This window comes from Melanotaenia boesemani, chromosome 18 (assembly GCF_017639745.1).
Source record: "Melanotaenia boesemani isolate fMelBoe1 chromosome 18, fMelBoe1.pri, whole genome shotgun sequence".
Classification (NCBI taxonomy): Eukaryota; Metazoa; Chordata; class Actinopteri; order Atheriniformes; family Melanotaeniidae; genus Melanotaenia; species Melanotaenia boesemani.
Window position 1 is genome coordinate 10,566,095 of NC_055699.1, and position 17,819 is coordinate 10,583,913.

The following is a 17,819-nucleotide window of genomic DNA, read 5'->3' on the forward strand; positions in this document are numbered from 1 at the left end:
AACTGACCACATCATTGTCCCACAAACAAGGAAATCTCATCTTACAGCTCAGTATAACAAACTACTAAAAAGTGTGTAATATAAAGACATTATTTATCAAATAATAATCACAAAATATTTTTTAAATAGTGTGTCAGTGTAATTTTAGTCACAGCTAAGCCATCAAAACTTAAATTTGGTCAGAATATAATGGTTATGTATGTTAAAATAATCCCCTTCCATATAAGAGCTATGAACTAGACAAAAATGTATATACAGACATATGGAAAGTCTTAAGTTTGTACCCCACAGATAAATAATTCCACAATTTAAAGATTGTTCTTGCTCTATTATGTGGCAGTAACTCAATAAAAAAGGATTATTTCTCTTGCATTTAATATTTTTAGGTAATATTGTAAAGAAACCACAGTTTCTTCTCAATTGACAAACATTGTTTGGGCTGTTATCATAGCTGAATTAGGTCAGCATATAAAATGGATTATCTTATCTTCATTGTGCTGTTATTACTGGGTAGTATAGTTTGGCTAAATCTATTACCGTATCTGTTTTAGGGAGAAAAGGCCCTCTGGCTTGTTTTTATTTCTTTACACTAATCTAAAATCTGAACTAATTGCGTTAATCTTGTCTGTGGTTAAATGCTTAAATAATGTGGGAGGAGAACTTCTTATTGTGAGAATAGGAAAACATACCAGTGCATTTCTGCTAAAATAAATATTGCTAAATACTTAAGCAAATCTTTACAGCCAGTCAGAACACCTGCAGTATTCTACAATCCAACTCTAGATTTTCAGTTTGAGCAAAGGTTGCTGGTTGTTGTGTTCCGTTTCAAAGGAGGTTAAGAACCTACCCTACCCTGCAGAAGTAAGATTGTTGGTTCAAATCATGTCCTACATTATATTTAAGGGGAAGTGGTAGCCTAGTGTTCACAGAGGTGGGCTTGGATCTGGAGGACCTGGGTTCGTGTCCTTGTAGTGCCACAGAGGAGCACCACTGTGGGGTTCAGGCCCTTAACCCCCAAACGGCTCCCTGGGCTCCAAAAACATGGCAGCCCACTGCCTACGGCAGTAAAACGTGTTATAACTGATCTCGCTGTGTCATTTTTTGTTTGCTTTATTAAAACATTTGATGCTGACTTGTGTGGACATATAACTGTATATGATTGTAGTTGTTTAGTCCAGTTCTAATCCATCCCTACGCCTTAACGTCACCCTACCCTTTGATTTGCCAAAGTAAGAACCCACATGTTTTTAAGGAATAAGAAACAATCGCCAGCCAGCCTTTCAAGCTTGTGATTGTTTTTATTCTCCTTTAGTTAACAACCTAGTATCAAGTTGTTAGAGCACAGTAGGTGTTAAAAGTGTTATGTTGTGATGATACCTATCCTACAGTACTATCACAAATCTTTAACCCTTAGCACAAACTATACTGCTTGAGTAGATCGAGTGAATGTGTTATGTATATAGATTGTGGATTATAGATGTTATTTTTTTAGATCAAATGTACCTGATTATCATCTGAGCCCAGATCCATCCCTCTAACCACTCCTGCTTACTCACCCTATCCTCTCCTTCTTATTCCTGACTTGAGTGATGGCATTTGTGATTCCTAATGACAGTCGGAACAAATCTACGGTAATGAGGTCACACTGAGCTCCTTTTCTTTTTTCCTTTCTCTCAAATCACCCTTCACACTTCTGTACAGTCAACCAGTTTGAGAAACTCAGGCTGGGTCTTGTATTCAAGCTCTAGTGAAACAGCATGAAACAGATCAATTGATTCCTTGAAGAGACCTCCCTTACCCTTGACTCACTGGAGCTCATATCCTGGCTTTATGTTCATGTCACTTCTTATTTATAAGCCTGCCTTATGATGGCTTTTGTAAATTTATTGATTTATTTAAGTTCATCAGTGTGTGTATTTGTAGACATCTGAGTTGTCTCACCTAAGATAATGCAATTATCTGCAATAAAACACAGACAAAGTATGTGTACATGCTTGCATGAGCACCCACCTCCACACGATGATGCATGTTTCCCCTGGCTTAAGCAGGATGTCTGCACCAACACGTCATTATGATTCCTTCAAGCCATTAGTTTGAGGAGAGCGAATTGTGGATGAAATATCTGCAAATATAGTATGTTTACCTGTGGTTGTGCCCTCTTGTGTGTCAGCTTGCATTCTGTGTGTGTGTGTGTGTGTGTGTGTGTGTGTGTGTGTGTGTGTGTGTGTGTGTGTGTGTGTGTGTGTGCTCAGTGATGTGGTTAGTAATGTGGAGACCTGCAGGAGACAGTCCGTGGAGAGAGCCTGCAGAATAATTGCTACCACAGTGACAGGTAGGGCTGCCTCTGTTAGAGTTCCCTCAGTGGGGAAGCTGAGCAAGAGTGTGTGCATGGACAACTCTGTGTGTCAGATTTCCCTTCCTCAGATAAGCATTTCCCCAGTAGGCTCTCTTCAGTGACAAACCTCCAGATGTTTTCATCTTGTATCACACAAATGTCAGCAAAATACATCGAGCATCATTTAATCATTCTGATGTAGATGTTACAGGATAAAAGAAATATTAGCAATGTTTTTCATCCAGATTTCATCCAGATTTGTGTCACAGTCAGTTTCAAATGCAGCAGAGACAGAAAGTCTGACACCTTGTGCTCTTCTAAAGGTTCATCCAAATAGCTCTCCAGCACGCTGGACTTTAGATCACCATGATTGCTTTAAATGTTTGTTGTTTACCTCATCACTAACTGTAATCCACAATCTATCTCTCTTCTTTTTGCATGATTGTCAGGTGTGATTTGCATTGCATATGTCACACATCTGCAAATTGTCATCTCCAAAAGGCAGCGTAAACGATCTGAGCATGCCGTGGTGAGAATGCAGAGTGACATCCATGGGGTTTCTCCCACATCTGGAGGTGTCTGCCATCCAAGTCATTTGCTAGTGCTGCTTCTGTTCCCTGGTCTCCTGCAGTCCGTGAAGAATTGGTGTCAGCACCTATCAGAGGCAAAATGCCTATTCTACACAGAGTGTCAGAGCAGCCACAATCTATTAATCAGCCAGCCAGCAAAGAAACAGATATCATGCATGTGTGTGGGGCTGTGTTTGTCTGCATCTGTTGGCTCAAGAGCAGCAGGCAAAAACTCATCTAGGTGTATTATTCCACCGTCGGTAAAAGGATTTTGTAATAAGGGGGGATGCAATTATAGATGTCATATGTGCTCTGCTTGAAAGGCAAGGGGTCTGTAAAGCGTTTGATAGTTTCTGTAGTGGACTTAAAGTGCCTGCTGATTGCATGACTGCAGCCATTACAGGAGCTGTGAACAGGGAGCTCCTGCATTGTCTTTTAACGTCATCTATAAACCGGAAAACAGGTTGTGTTATATATTTTGCAGCAGAGTTCATCTGCTGCAAAGGTCATATAGCAAAGGTTCCATGAGAGTTGATTTAGGCTGAATAACAGCAGTTGGGTTGTTGAGAAGCACTGTTGGCTTATCCACAGGAAACGATCGATCAGGGCATATAAACAGTGGGCCAGCCAGGACCCCCTTCTGTTAACAGTGTGATCCTACCATGTGACAGGCATGGTGGTTTATGATTGGCACTGCTTATTGGACATTTGAGTCTAATGATGTCATGGCTATCATGTTGGGTTTAAAGAGAGAAAGAAGATTATTTTTCTTTCGGGCTTAATCGTCTGGCTTACTGCTCCATATGTCTTTCTAGGGGATTAGATAAACTCTTACTGTGTATTAAAGTCTGTCTAATTTGACTTGCCTTCTAGAAAATCATCAATGTAAGCTATCAATATTAAGTAGTGAGTGATTTGAGAGCCACAGTACTCTTGTGACATATATTAATCAATCCAGAAATGATTAACTGACTGACAGCAAATTAATGGATCACAATTTTTATCAGTGATTAGTCTTGTAAAAGCTCTACAGTCAAACACAAGTGCCAAATATGTAGCTTTTTTGGTGATTATATTTATTTAATTATTTGGTGTTAAGAATAATAGAAAACTATAAAAATATATATCAGCAAAATAGGTAATGATTTCACAGTGTGGGTAAGAAATATTTGAGGACTTACAAGATACAAATTAGGTAAATGAGGAAGTAACTGTAGTACTAATTAACCTTTAGTTAATGAGTAATTCACGAGCAGATCTACTTAATTAATAATGAATCCAGGATTAGTTTATTAAGAAGTAACTGATGAACCTTTAGTACTTGCCTAATTATTACACACTGAGGGTGAGTTAGCTGTTTCATTCCATTCATAGGATAGACTATGGATGGATGGATGGATGGATGGATGGATGGATGGATGGATCATTATAATAAGTCATGATATAAGAAATATACTTGTGTAAAATAGAACCTGACTTCAGTTGGCAGCTTATGGATGTGTAATGATAAAATAATGGTTCATTACTCAGTGACAGATCAATACGATGCTCCACTACATGTGAGGAAAACTCACATGGTAAATAATTGTAAGTGATTATTAAGTTATATTAATACACTAATAATTACCATGTTTCTTTGTAACATGCTCATTAAATGTAACTACCAGTGATCCACGACTACTTTTCAGAGCTTGGCATTTTCTTTTATCTCAGAGACATTTCCATGAAAATGTGTTTGATCCTTGGCTACTCAGGAATATTTGAACCAATAGTTGTAGATAGACAATAAATGTTTGTAGCCCAGTTGTTTCCACGATCAGTTCTCAAAATTTGTGTCCTTTATAAGAAACATAGACTGTGTACTTTTCAGTCTATGAATAGAAAATGCTGTTGCTACTGGACGCTATTATTTTTGTTCAAGAAATTTCTTAAACACCAAGTCTATCATCAAAATGTCAACTGACTGAATTTTTATTTTGGCCCAGAAATAAAGTTTTGTAAACTGTCAATAAGCAATTTGAAGAAATCTTGGCTCTTATTTTTTTTATACTCCATTGGTTGAATTGTAGGTTAATGAAATGTTTGCAGATACTGATGTTAAACTATAGCAATGTTTAATGTTTAACTTATTCTCTATACATTTATTAAGCTACCAAAGCAAATATTTAATCTAAATTAAACATATAGACGTTATTTAGATGAAAATAGCTCCTCTGTGTGTTATAATGACTCAGATGTAGCTACATGTTTGATTAATTTAATATGTACAGATCTATAAATATGCAAATTAGCCACACCTCTATCCAGACTGCTCTCCTAACTGCAGCTGCTGAACTGGGGTTTAGTCTCTTCTTTCTTCTTTGTTTAACTACACATGCAAACAGCTAATATCATGTTTTGAAATGTTTCTGATCACTGAGTCCAACCCCGCAAGTTGGATCAGCTCTGTCTGTTTGTGGCCATCGAAACAAGCCCTGGTTGTTTGAAACTGTTTTCTTCAAGATTCCATAGTGTTAACTGCTTATTTGCTTACGCTATGACAACTAGCATAAAAATCCATTACAGATATGCACAACATGGCTTTAAAAGAAATGATATTTTCATTGCAATATTTTGTTTTTACCAGTGTGATCTTTTATTCAGTGAGCTAAACTGTGTACGAGGTGGAGAAAATAAGATTAACCAGCTTATATCTGCAAACTGATTTACATTTTGATAAGCATCAGTGAGCAGATGTCAGATGTAAAGGGGTTACATGTGTGTTTGTATCATATATGTAATGAATATGCTTCGTCTCTGCAGTAAGTTCTGTGGTTCTTCATACACTGAGCCTTGAAGGAATATCATTGTTTTTGTTTGTCTCCCAAGATTTTGACTGAAAAATGGGTTGCCATGCATCTTATCTGTCAGGGGGATCAGGTGCATCTCCCTCTCCTTCCTTCCCCCTCCTTCCCTTCCTCTTCTCTCCAGTCTGTACCTCTGATAGGTAGAGACAGCCATCATATGTGCAAGGGGAAAGTGATGGGCGGAATGGCAACTTTAATATTGGAGCGATTGCCTGCTGATAAGGCTAACGGCTGTGGAGAGGCGTGAGCATCAGCCCTCCTCCGCAATAAACACTTTCATTTTGTTTGGTTGGAGTGACGGATGGAGTGATGGAAGTGGTGAATATGGACGACCTAAGGAGCAGCAGAGGAAGGGACAGATAGATGGAATGGATGGGGATGTTATTCAATATTAACAGATCAATCTGAGGGTGGTGAAATATGCATTTTGTCAACAATATACCCCCATTTGGCCAAAGAGGCAGCATAATGATCATGTGACAACGTTTACTGTGCTGTGTTGAAATACAAAATACTTACAGCCTGCAGTGGGTGATTTGTCTCCTGATGCTGAACTTATATTGCCTCTAACAATTACAACCCTGTCATATATCAGAAAAATAAATATATATATTCATGACTTTAAGCTCTGATGACTTCATGATAACCATTTCTGAATTGTTATTAAAATCTATGACATGCATTGCACAATGGCCTCAGTTTTTTAACATATGGCAGAGCAAAGCAGCATTTTAATGAAGTTATTTCTTACCAATATGATCTTTTTCAGCACGAGCGACACAGTTATTTAAAGGCCAAATAATTTAAATGTATACTGGGATGTTTTTTTTCTCATAATCTCCTTCATTAGTGTGCATGACAACAAAAAGCAAATAAATTCTCAATCAGCCTTTAGATTGATGATTGAACTGGACAAAACCTTAAGAGGTGTCTCCGTTCCTCAGCTTAACAAAGATGGCAAATATTTTCCCACTACACTCAAAATGTTAAATAACACCTGTACTTTTATAAATAAGTAATGCACTATGACAGAAAGTGAAATAATTCAGAGGTTGAGGCTGAAATATTTTGTGGCTGTAATATATCTACTTTATGGAAACCATATTTGCACATGAAGTAAAATATCTCAGCTATTTAATATTTAGTAAGAATTCTGAAGTAACTGTGGTTATTAATGCAGTGCAAGTAAATATAACAGTACTCCTTAATCAGCTTGTAGATTGTGTTGTGTCTTAGCTTACAGTGCAGCTCAACAAATTTGCAGTGAATAACATTTGCAGTCATTTCATGTTGGACATGGTGCAAGTGGTTTTCCAGACAACAGCAGGGCATATGAAATGTCATTATTTCAGCTCCTTCTTTCTTTTTTATTCACTTGCAAATGGTAAAAAATGATGAAGCAGAGGAAGAAAGAAATGCTACATTTGGTGGACAGATTTTTTTTATGCAAAATATAAAATATAAAAAGTTAAATCTAATTACAGGCATGTACTTTCTGTGTATTCCTTGTACATGTGCAGGAAATATGCACCGACTTTTAAAACAATTGCTAAAAAGTAAGAAAATGTGAATTATATTTTCAAAAAGGCTCAATCTGATTTGGAAACAAAAAGAATCAAATAAGCAGCAAGGGTCAAATCTAAACATTAGAAATCAGACTGAATAGACTCAGGCAATGCCTGTTAAAATGGCTGGAGAAGCCTCTCTGAAATCGGACCTGACATCTCTTTTCCACAGCCTGTCAGGAGTATTCGGTCGCTAATTTGAAACCTACAAAATCCTTGTGTACATGTCCATGAGCAGAGTAAGAGAAAGAGAGTGGGCTCCAGTGGGAGGTTAATAGAAGAGGTGACCAAAAAGAGATGCTGTAGGCTGTTATCTGTACAGCCAGTGAGAGAACAGACAATCCATCGGCTGGATTGTAACTGCAGCCCCAATCCATCCAGTCGCCAGCTAATGAGCTTGGCAAGTACATTGTATTTACATTTAAAGTGGCTGTTGTGGGACTATCCTTCTCCTCAGATTGATAGGAGAGTTTTTAGCTTTGATTCACAATGACCTTCAGGCTTCTTTAGTTTTACTATAGAACGGTTAATGCCAGCTTGTCAGTCAAACCTGATCTGCCACTGTGACACATATGTGTTGATTCTCAGCTAATCTTTCGTAGGTTGACTCATGACATGTTACAGTCCCAGAGGGGTTCTCATTAGGACCAAAACGTTGTGTGACCTTTAAGCAGCTTGGCCTTCCTCCACCACCTACGCCCTCACCCAGCTGGGCCCAATTACCTCTCTCATTACCCCCCTCTTAAACAGCGCTAGAACCGAGCAGGTACTGGAACTATCTACGGTGAGCCAATAAGTCTGTGACTGAATGCAGGGATGGTAACAGGCATTGAAAATGAGAATATTTCCCCTCTCACTAATAGCATAAAATTGTCCTTTTTTTGTCCTCTGTCTTCTTCTTTTCTGTGGCTCTTTATACTTTTGAGACTTTATATGTATATTTGACCTTTCCGCTCTCTCAGTTTTCTTTGTGCTCCTTTTTGCCATCCCTCTGAAACAACTGCCTGACACCTAAGACAGAAAATGTCCGCTCTCCTGCCATGTTGATGGGATGATATGATGATCAATGTTTCCAGAATCCTTAATAACCAGAAAGAGAAAAGGCGACAGAGGAAGAACGAGAGAGATTGATGATTATCCTAAAAGTAGCATCCTTAATTAGATAGAATTCTGCATACATTGTGGACTGAGTGGAATCACTGGGATAGATTAAAATACTAATTAAACAGGCCCGTTGCCGAATTTGGAGTGCGAGGTGGGGTTCAGCTCTTCAGGGTCATTTGCATATAGCCTTCATCTGGGGAGATGGGATTTAAAGGACCTGCTCTCTTTCTCCCTTCAACTCTTTTTCCACATTACTAATTACATTCACATGCAAACAAACTCAATTAAAATTATGCTCCATTTTTTTTTCCTTTCACTCCATAATTTGGCATAATCTATTAAGGTCTCTTTGATTTTGTTTTCTAATATAAATGTTTCCATCAAAGTGAGGAGGGGATGTTAAGCAGAGGGAGGAGGAAAAAGTCGGCAAATCTGTGTGATGTTGAGCGATGGATATTTAACATCGCCTCACTTTAGTTTGATTTGCATGAGAATATCCTTCATGAACAAAGCGTTGGAAATAGCATGCCATATTTGATTAGATCAGAAGATCTGAGGATCAAACTCGGGTGGTGTATTAATTACTGCTAGAACAAAGGCAGGAGCTCAAGTTATTGTGTGCTGTGAATCTACAAGCACTTCATCTGCTTTCTAGTAATCTTCAGTAGGTCTGGATCATTGTCCATAATCATAGGTGTATTTAATTGGACAGATTAATTAGACAGAAATAAGTATCAGTTATAGAAGTTAGTCAGTCACAAATACAGTGAAATAAAAAAATAAAAAATCACTAAGCTATATTGCATAAGAGAAGCATGTTATGTATTGGCCTATATGCATGTTTATGCACATAGTGTTAGACATCTAGCTAGCTAGCTAGATGTCTAACTAGCTCTCTGTAAAGATATCTTACTGTCTAAATACCCAAGGAAATATCAAGAACTGGGATTAAACATGTGAAAAGATTAGGTTATATAGCAGAATTTTCATTGACAGTTTTCATGTGCCATTTCACAGAATTTTGTGGAAAAATAAAACCCTAAATTAGCAGCACTAACTCTTGGCTACCAGGGCTCAGGAACAAGAGCTCTCAAAGCAGGTTTAGTACTATGATTTGATTCCCAAGCCATCACCACAGTTTGCAGCTGCCTCTACAGATCAGTATAGTCTGAGACAAATTATGTGGTTTCCTTTCTGTGTGGTGTTTTCTTTTTTCTTCTTCTTTTTGTCTTTCTTTTTGTTTAGCCTGCTGGCCAGTGAAAGGTTAAGAGATAGGGATTTTAGTTAACTTATTTGTTTAAAGCCTCCTATATAAAAATTTTTTAAAGAAAAAAAATCCATCACAATTTCACATTTTGCACTCTGCAGGACTTGTGGTAATCCCATGCATCATCCCCTTCTCTCGTTTAAACTTCACATAGTGTAATTAGAGTTATCGCTGTTGGCATCCTGGAACTGGCAGCCCACTGTCAACAAGTGCAGCTGCCAACTTTTTGTCTTGTTACCTACAGCCTGATTTCTCATCCCTAAATTTTACTGCTGTTGGCTGTCTAAGATTGGAGCAAAGATTTCTTGCTCACTTCTTTAAGATTTTTTTTGTTGCTGTTTTTGTGTGGGCTCGTCGATTTTTTATGACCAATTTGACATCTGACTCAGACTGATACATCCATTGCATCATTCTCAGTTTCACTGACCGCTTGTTCTGCCTCAGGAGCTAAAAAATGTGTGACTTCGTCAGGCATTGCTCATACTCACCAAACACCTACTCTGCTTTTGTCTCCCTATGCAGTCCAGCAGAAGCAGCAGCTGGAGAAGGAGACAGGCCTGAAGATAGTGGAGGCTGGAGTTAGTGATGTAAGTAAAACACACTTAAAAAAAAAAATCTACTATTCAGCGCTGTGAATTAAATAAATAAATATACAGGGGGACACTGGGTTAACTTGTGATTGTGTGCATTGTTTGTATTTGGGCTCATGTAACAGAAATAACTGTGATTTTAACTTGTCCTGGCATCCACATCACACCTGCAGCTTCAGCTGTGTAGCCAAATGCTAATCTTTTGCGTCAATGATTTCCTAACATATCCTTTTAACTACACCACTGTGACTGCCATCCCCCAATTAATTTCCTTTAGGCATCTAAGAGCTGTTATGACCCTGGCAAATAAATATACAACAAGATAAGATCTCGATGCACTTTGTAAAACTGTGAATGTTGATCACTGCCTCCAAGCAGCAGTAACGGGATTATCTCGAGTGTTGTCACTCATCAGGAGCCCTAATGCTCCAGTGACATATTCATTGAAAAAAACATTAAGAGGAGACAAGGATGGCTTTTGGGTTGATCCTGATGAAATGAAAGTAAACGTGTATTTATTCAACAGTGATAAATATTCATATGTATCAAAGGTGGGGATCTAATCAAGCATCCATTGATGCGTCATAGCCCTCAAATGCTTGTCTGCTAAATGAGTTTTTCTATGGAAATAAGACAGACAGCCTTAGACCCCTGAGCTGCCCTGATCCTGAGGCATGCTGGGAGCTAAGTGGATGTGGCCTGTGCACTGCAGGACAGTTGCCAATGGCAACAACCGTCACAAGCTGCATAGACAAGATCATATTCCTGTGTTATTCCCCCCTATGCTATCTGCTTGTTGGCGCCTTTCTTTGCCCATCTGCCTCTTTCTTATATCTTTTTAAACACCCCATTTTCTCTCATCTCGTTCCACACTGTGTCTTTATCATGTTCCTCTTAATTATCTCTGATTAATATTTTTTTTTCCTATTTAAAATTATTCTTTTAATTATTTTTCACTTTGACTTTTGTCCTGTTCTTTGTCTGCCCCTCCTCGCTTCCCTTTCATTCTTTTGTTCCTGCTCACAGTGATTCCTGCGCTTAGCCAGCACTGGTTCAGGACTGTGCTTGTCATATTGGGCCTATTTGTAGATAATTAGCAGCAATAATAGCCTCTCTGCAGGAGACAGGGTGAGGGAGGGATGGATACAAAAAGGGAGGGAGGAAGGAAAAAAACTGTCTTCCAATACATGGGGAGAAAATCTGTACTAGTATATGTTTAGAGATGTGTGCTGCATTCATTGTATGACAGATAATGAGTTGCCAAACCACAAATCGTAAAATCTTACTTTTATGTGGGTGTGTTGATTTCAACAGTTTGCATCCAAGAAGTGAAGAGTTGAGGGCAAGTTGGAGAAAATGGTTGCTTTAGACAAGAGAGTCTGTAGAGTGGACTCTTCAAATACATTAGTTTAAATGGTGTTAAACCAAAAGCCAGCTTTCACTAAATTTGCAGTAAATTGACGACAGTTATGAGTGAATGCCTTCTAGAGGTTGTAGAGAGGTTGTTCTTTAGTCACTTTATTAGTGGGAGGAATAGACATGTACTGGATGAAATTGCTCTATGAATCCATTACAGGTATGGAGCAGGAAATTAAGGAGAATTGTGAATTCTTTTTTCCTCCACATTTTTCCTCCTCATTTTGTCTAAAACCACCACAGTGGTTTGTATCATTAAGTCTTATCAGTGACAGCTTCCCCTTTCTTAGTTTTTATTTAAGAGGTGACAAATGACAAAACAGCTTAGCAAGATGCCCAGATAGAAAAAACGTCAATGCTAGTAGATGTGAACAAGGATAAGCAAATGTCAAAGTGAGGAGGAGGAGACATCGCTCAATAAGCTGAGCAATATCTACTCCATTATAGATCAGATGGAAGTTGGCTTACAGAGGAGAGAAAAAAAGAACAGAAAACTTTCCTTATAATAACGCTTGTAATGGTGGGACACAAGCAGTGTATTTTCAGAGTATCTTTCTTATTAACAGCTGTTTCCCAAGTGAGAGCTGTACTCTTCTGGAAAGCCAGCAGGGACATGGAGGTCTTCTCATGCAATTCATGCATCTGTAAATGTGTTTTAAAAAGAAATAAAATAGAGAGACGAAGTGAAGTGGAAAAAAAGTCATGGTTGATGTGGTCTAGCACAAACTGGCTGTGCTGCATAAAATCATACTGTACATAGAAAGTGTGTTATTATCTGACACTTACTGCTCAAAGTGTGGAAAATAAACCTTGGCAGATCATACCACACATCGGTTCCTCCAACATAATTGTTCCTAAAAAGCCCTGTGACCGTCCGCCCCTCCGTGTCTCCTTTTGCCTTCGTCCTCTGAGTCACACCAACAGCTAAAGACAGCAACCCGGCAAAAAGATGCTGACAGCCAGAGACACAGCATGACTGCTACCAGTACTGTTGGGAGGAGAAGCAGGGGTATAAAATGGAGGTTCAGAAATATAATTTGTGACAGTTTCAGTTGCGTCTGTCTGATGTTTTTTTAAAAGTCACTTCTGCTTAGAAAAAGATGCTAAATATTCCTCAGTTCTCATATTAAATGCAAGGCCATAAATAATAGCTTTTCGTGTTCTGAAAAATCGAGCGAATGACCTTTAAATCTTACTCGACACTTGTGAGGTGGTATTTAATCTACAAAAATATTTTCCCAACTTAAGTATTTCTCAGTCAACAAGCATCCTAATGACCACAAAATTGCTCTGTGACGGAAGATCTCTGAAAGATTTACACTGCTGTTCACAGGCTTTTCACTAAATTAAAGATGTAATATATAAAAAAATAGAAATTAGTCTACAACTGCCAGATCCAGACAGAAGCTGATATTTATTCATCATTTCTATTTTTTTTTCTTTCTTTCTTCGTGCCAACATTTTTGAATTAAACACAACCAGAGTGGATTTTCATATCTAGTCTCCATGCATGAGACATTCCCTTGTGATTAAGTTGGTAGTTAAACTGAGATTCATTGACATTTTGACAGCGGTCTTATGTTCAGGATAACTCCTGCAAACTGCTTATGTGAAGAGGCACTCATTAAGCATAGAAATCCCAGAGCTGTATGTCACCTGATTATCCATCCATTATATGTAAATCATATATGGCAGACAGGGGGTCTGCACTCTTCATATGTGTGCTGTTAATGTGTAATGCATGCACAAATATACAAATATATAGCATCAATATTTGTGTGGCTGCAACGTTTGTCCTTAACACTTACTGAATGCAGTATTCAGAAGATTTATGTAGGCATTTTTCTTGTTTCTGCATGTTCATGAGACATTTCAATATCCATCTATACCTACATTTTTACATAGTTTCCATTTTATTTTTCCTCAGAAAGTCAATGCAGGTGAAATAAACATTATGTTGTAATACCACCATGTCAATCTGGAAGAAAAGGAGAAGGCCACCACCTTATGACAGCAGAAAGCTCACATTATCCTCCTAATCAAATGACAAAGTGCAGAGGCACAGAGGCAGAACTCATTTCAGAGAAAGGTCATATGTAATGATGACCCCCTTACAATGGATCTGAAAGCTTTCTTTCCAATATCCTGTGCCATAATTAATGTGACATAAGAATCCTCTGACAGAATTCCTTGAAGAAATACCCAATATTTGTTCAAATGTTCTTAATCTGAACAACTGAATGTGTAATATTAAGCCTGTATAAAACCAGTCTGCAACATATTTTATATTAAATTTTAGCTTTGCAAGAGCAAATTAGCCCATTGTAAGAGTTCATTTATGAATTGCACCTTTTACTTTTTATCTTTCAACAAACACCATAATGAGTGTTTACATAGTTTATGTTTAAAGACGCATTACATAACCTTGTGACCTTAAAACTCTGCGTTCCAGACTTGTTTGATGGCACAGTGATATTTATTATGTGCATTTCTGGGGCCAATGCTGCCCTGCAGCATCCCGAGGATGAAACCTGCACTATATAACTTTTTCTTCCAGGACACCGCTTGACGTTGCAGCAGAGTTTCACTTTACGCACTGCATCACATGCTAGCGAGCAGCATGCCAGCTGTTTTGAGCATGCATCGCGACTGATTCAGCAAAGAAGACAGACAGATCAAGAAATAAGACAAGGGTCAAGATAAGACTATCTTTTACTGTCTGGAGGGAACTCTCAGTACTGTTAGGATGTAAGATGGATGCCAGTTTAGTCATCGGTAAGGTGGCGCGTCACTGAGAAAATCTTCAAAAGTTCTGTATTGCATCTTTAATACCAGGAGTTCAGCAATGGCTGTACTGTGGTTTATGCAGCCTCACAAAAATACGTAAAATGAACGCAACAGTGATTGGTCACCTTGGTAACCATTTTGGAGATGAGGACAGATGGTCAAATAAGTCCACATCACTCACACAACAGCACACATTAACTACTACTCAGGGGATTCGGGGCCACCTGAACCATGATCTTTTTCTAAACATCTTCAAAATTCATTGTTGCTTCCTTCATAATCAGAGCATGCACTCTATGTAGGGTCTCATGATACAATGAGAGCCTTGTTTTAATCACAAATGTGGCACGACTATTTGCACCTAAGCAAACAGCAACAAGTCAGATCAGTTGACTGAGTTCAAGAACAAGCAAGGCTTTGCTCCAGGTAACAAACTAAAATACATTTTGAGTCCAATGCAGAAAAAGAGGAAACTGATGCAAATCAAGAACATTGTTGGGCTTTACTCAGAGATATAATGTTTAAGTAGATATATACATTTGACCATATTGTACATTTCATCTGCAGGTCGACATGACAGAAGTCTCCTTATGGTGATATAAGCAGATAAAAGCTAGTGTGCCCCGACTCCTTTGTTAAATAACACAAGATCCTGTCATCCACTATTCTGTGTTGTTACTTTTTTAGATAGTATGATAGATGATATAACAGAAATGTTTTGACCTATGATGGTCAACATATTCATTCTATATTTATATAGTAATTTTAGGCCAAATTAGCTTATTAAGGAAAACACCTTTTAGTTGAAATGGTGTCTTGATTAATAACCAGTTCTGTGACTCATATTTATTAATTTCAAATGTATTAATTGGCAAGAAATTGGCACAGAATTGTCAATAAGAGGTTTAGCATGGTTGATATGCCTTCCACATCTTGTCAGTGGAAGCTGAGCGACGTCCTGCCTGCCAGTTATTTTTTCTGTTGTCCTTTTATTGTTCATTATTGTGCAGTGCAGTCTTTTGTTTTCTTTTCAACAAGATTACAAAATATTTATGTTAAGTTAGAAAATTAGTTTTTCTTGTATTAATATCTAATTTCAACTTTCATGGGAGTGACCTCTGTCATGAGAGTTGACCTAAGCTAGTATGTTGGATCAAGATGTGCATGTAAATTTTTTTTTTTTTGTCTGCTCTTGAGATGAAAATTTAACCAGATCCCATTTTTAGGTAGAATCTGCCCTTCAAGCCATCCAACTTTTGCAGTTTAATCTACAGGAAAATTATCTTTGATAGGCTGAAATACTGAAGTATTTTAATCTCTTATCTTGACAAATTAAGCCCCGTTATCTTGAAATAATGGCATCAAACATTTTCTTTTCAGGCACAGCATCTGTGTGATTGATTTAATTGAAGACCTTTACTTAATATTCTTTACATTGAAATTAAAATATTTTCAAAACTTCTGGAAAATAAGTAACAATAATAGATCATAATGATAGATAAATGGCTAGATTTAACGTGGCGGCTTTGTTACAGCACGCTAGCCTGCCGATGTTAGCTTAGCTTGCTTTTGTTTTTAAATCTTTTTGTTTTTCTCTGCTTTATCTTATAAATTTAACATAATGTAGTCTGGCCTGATGTCTCATTTTTATGTCAAGATGTGATACAATTAAAACTTGAGCAACAAAAACTAGATTTGTACAAACACCCTTAATACACTCAATGGGATTCAACATCTTCTGGTGCAGAGATGATCACATTAAATTTGCATTTTGTTTTGATGGAAGACTTTTTCCCATGAATATTTATATCTACATTTTTCTATATCAGAAAATATCAGTGCACTTTGCTTTCCTTTAATCTACCAAAGCCTGAATATTGTAGTATATTCCACTTGTACAACCACCAGTGACTGCAATTTCCCCGAGCAAATGGGACAAATGATTTCAGCAGAGACTTCAAAGGAAAACTACACTGACCATTTCCTACCACAGAGAAGAGACACGCAGGCTGAAATAAATAAATAGCTGTGACAGGAGTTGTACAAATTGATCCTGTATAAGCTTTACTTCAAAACATGTTTTCCCATGTTGGTTTTTCAAACCGTAATATCAAAAGATAAGAAAAATCTATTTTTACTTTAATTTCAAGATCTTTGATTCTCATTTAAGCATGAATGTCCTCAGAGAAAATGAGAGTGCTATGGTTGCATTGCAGGGTGTATGTTTTTCCTGTTGTTATGTTGTATAGTGTGGACTTAAAGTGTGTATTTGTATCAGCCAAAAAATTGCACATTGCCACAGAATTGTCTTTTTCGCATTGACAACCTACCCAGTCTTCTTCAGACACTGTAATAAACCCAAACAATATAAAAAAATTGACATGTATAAAAATTTCAACAGTGCAGGAAGGCCAATCTGGCTGTTTTAAAGTGGCTAAAATGCCATTGCTGTGGCAGATCTGGATGCGAAATGTCATTTTGGAGCAGCCCCACTGTGCCTGCAGCCCCGAGTAACGCTGCTTCTTTGGAGACTCCAGCTGCCTCCCACTGATGAAAGCCCATCCAGCAGCTCCGTTTCTCAGCAACCTTTTACCATCACCTGACCTTTGGACTGCAGAAATGCCTTTGATACCGTGCCATGCAGTTTGGTATTTGCCTCTTTCTATATATCATGACGTGTATTCTCCCTTGGGAAAGGGTGGACTTGTCTGTTTTTAATGAGTGTCAAAATGTAAAGTGTTTACTCTCCTACCTTTTGCTTCTTTTATGTTGCTTTCATTCGAGAGAGGTGTGGTAACTGTGTAGAGCTGACAGTGGCATTTTAACTTAGCTTGTTGAAGGGCAGTTCTGCCATCCTAGGTAAAGTATGGTACCCTCATGGTATCTTCATAAGAAAAAAAAAAACAATCCAAGTCCAAGGTGGCCTTGGAGGTATTATAGAGGTTTAGAATTAAAGCAAAAAATCCAACCATGAAAGCTTTTCCACTGTTAAATCAATTCATCCATCCATCCATTATCTTGACCGCTTATTCCATTTCGGGTCGCGGGTGAGCTGGAGCCTATCCCAGCATTTTAACAGGTGAGAGGCAGGGTACACCCTGGACAGGTCACCAGTCTGTCGCAGGGCCAACACAGATAGAGACAAACAACCATTCACACACACACTCACTCCTACGGAGAATTTAGAGTGTCCAATTAACCTAACATGCATGTCTTTGGACGGTGGGAGGAAATCAATTCAATCAATAGTTAAATCAATAGCAATGCTGCCTCACAAACCCAAAGGTCCTTTTCACCATTTTTTCCTTTAGTCATTTTTTTTATTATTATTTTTCTCTAT

The 17,819-nt window shown here is 37.9% G+C and overlaps 1 protein-coding gene across 1 annotated transcript in view; it reads left to right on the forward strand.

Annotated features, from left to right (window-relative positions):
• Positions 1–17,819, forward strand: part of ptprn2 (protein tyrosine phosphatase receptor type N2) — a 139,727-nt gene that overhangs the window by 77,243 nt on the left and 44,665 nt on the right. Inside the window, exon 11 of the mRNA XM_041967530.1 lies at positions 10,209–10,273. Within this exon, the coding sequence (XP_041823464.1) occupies positions 10,209–10,273 (65 nt within the window). The remainder of the gene's footprint in view (positions 1–10,208; positions 10,274–17,819) is intronic.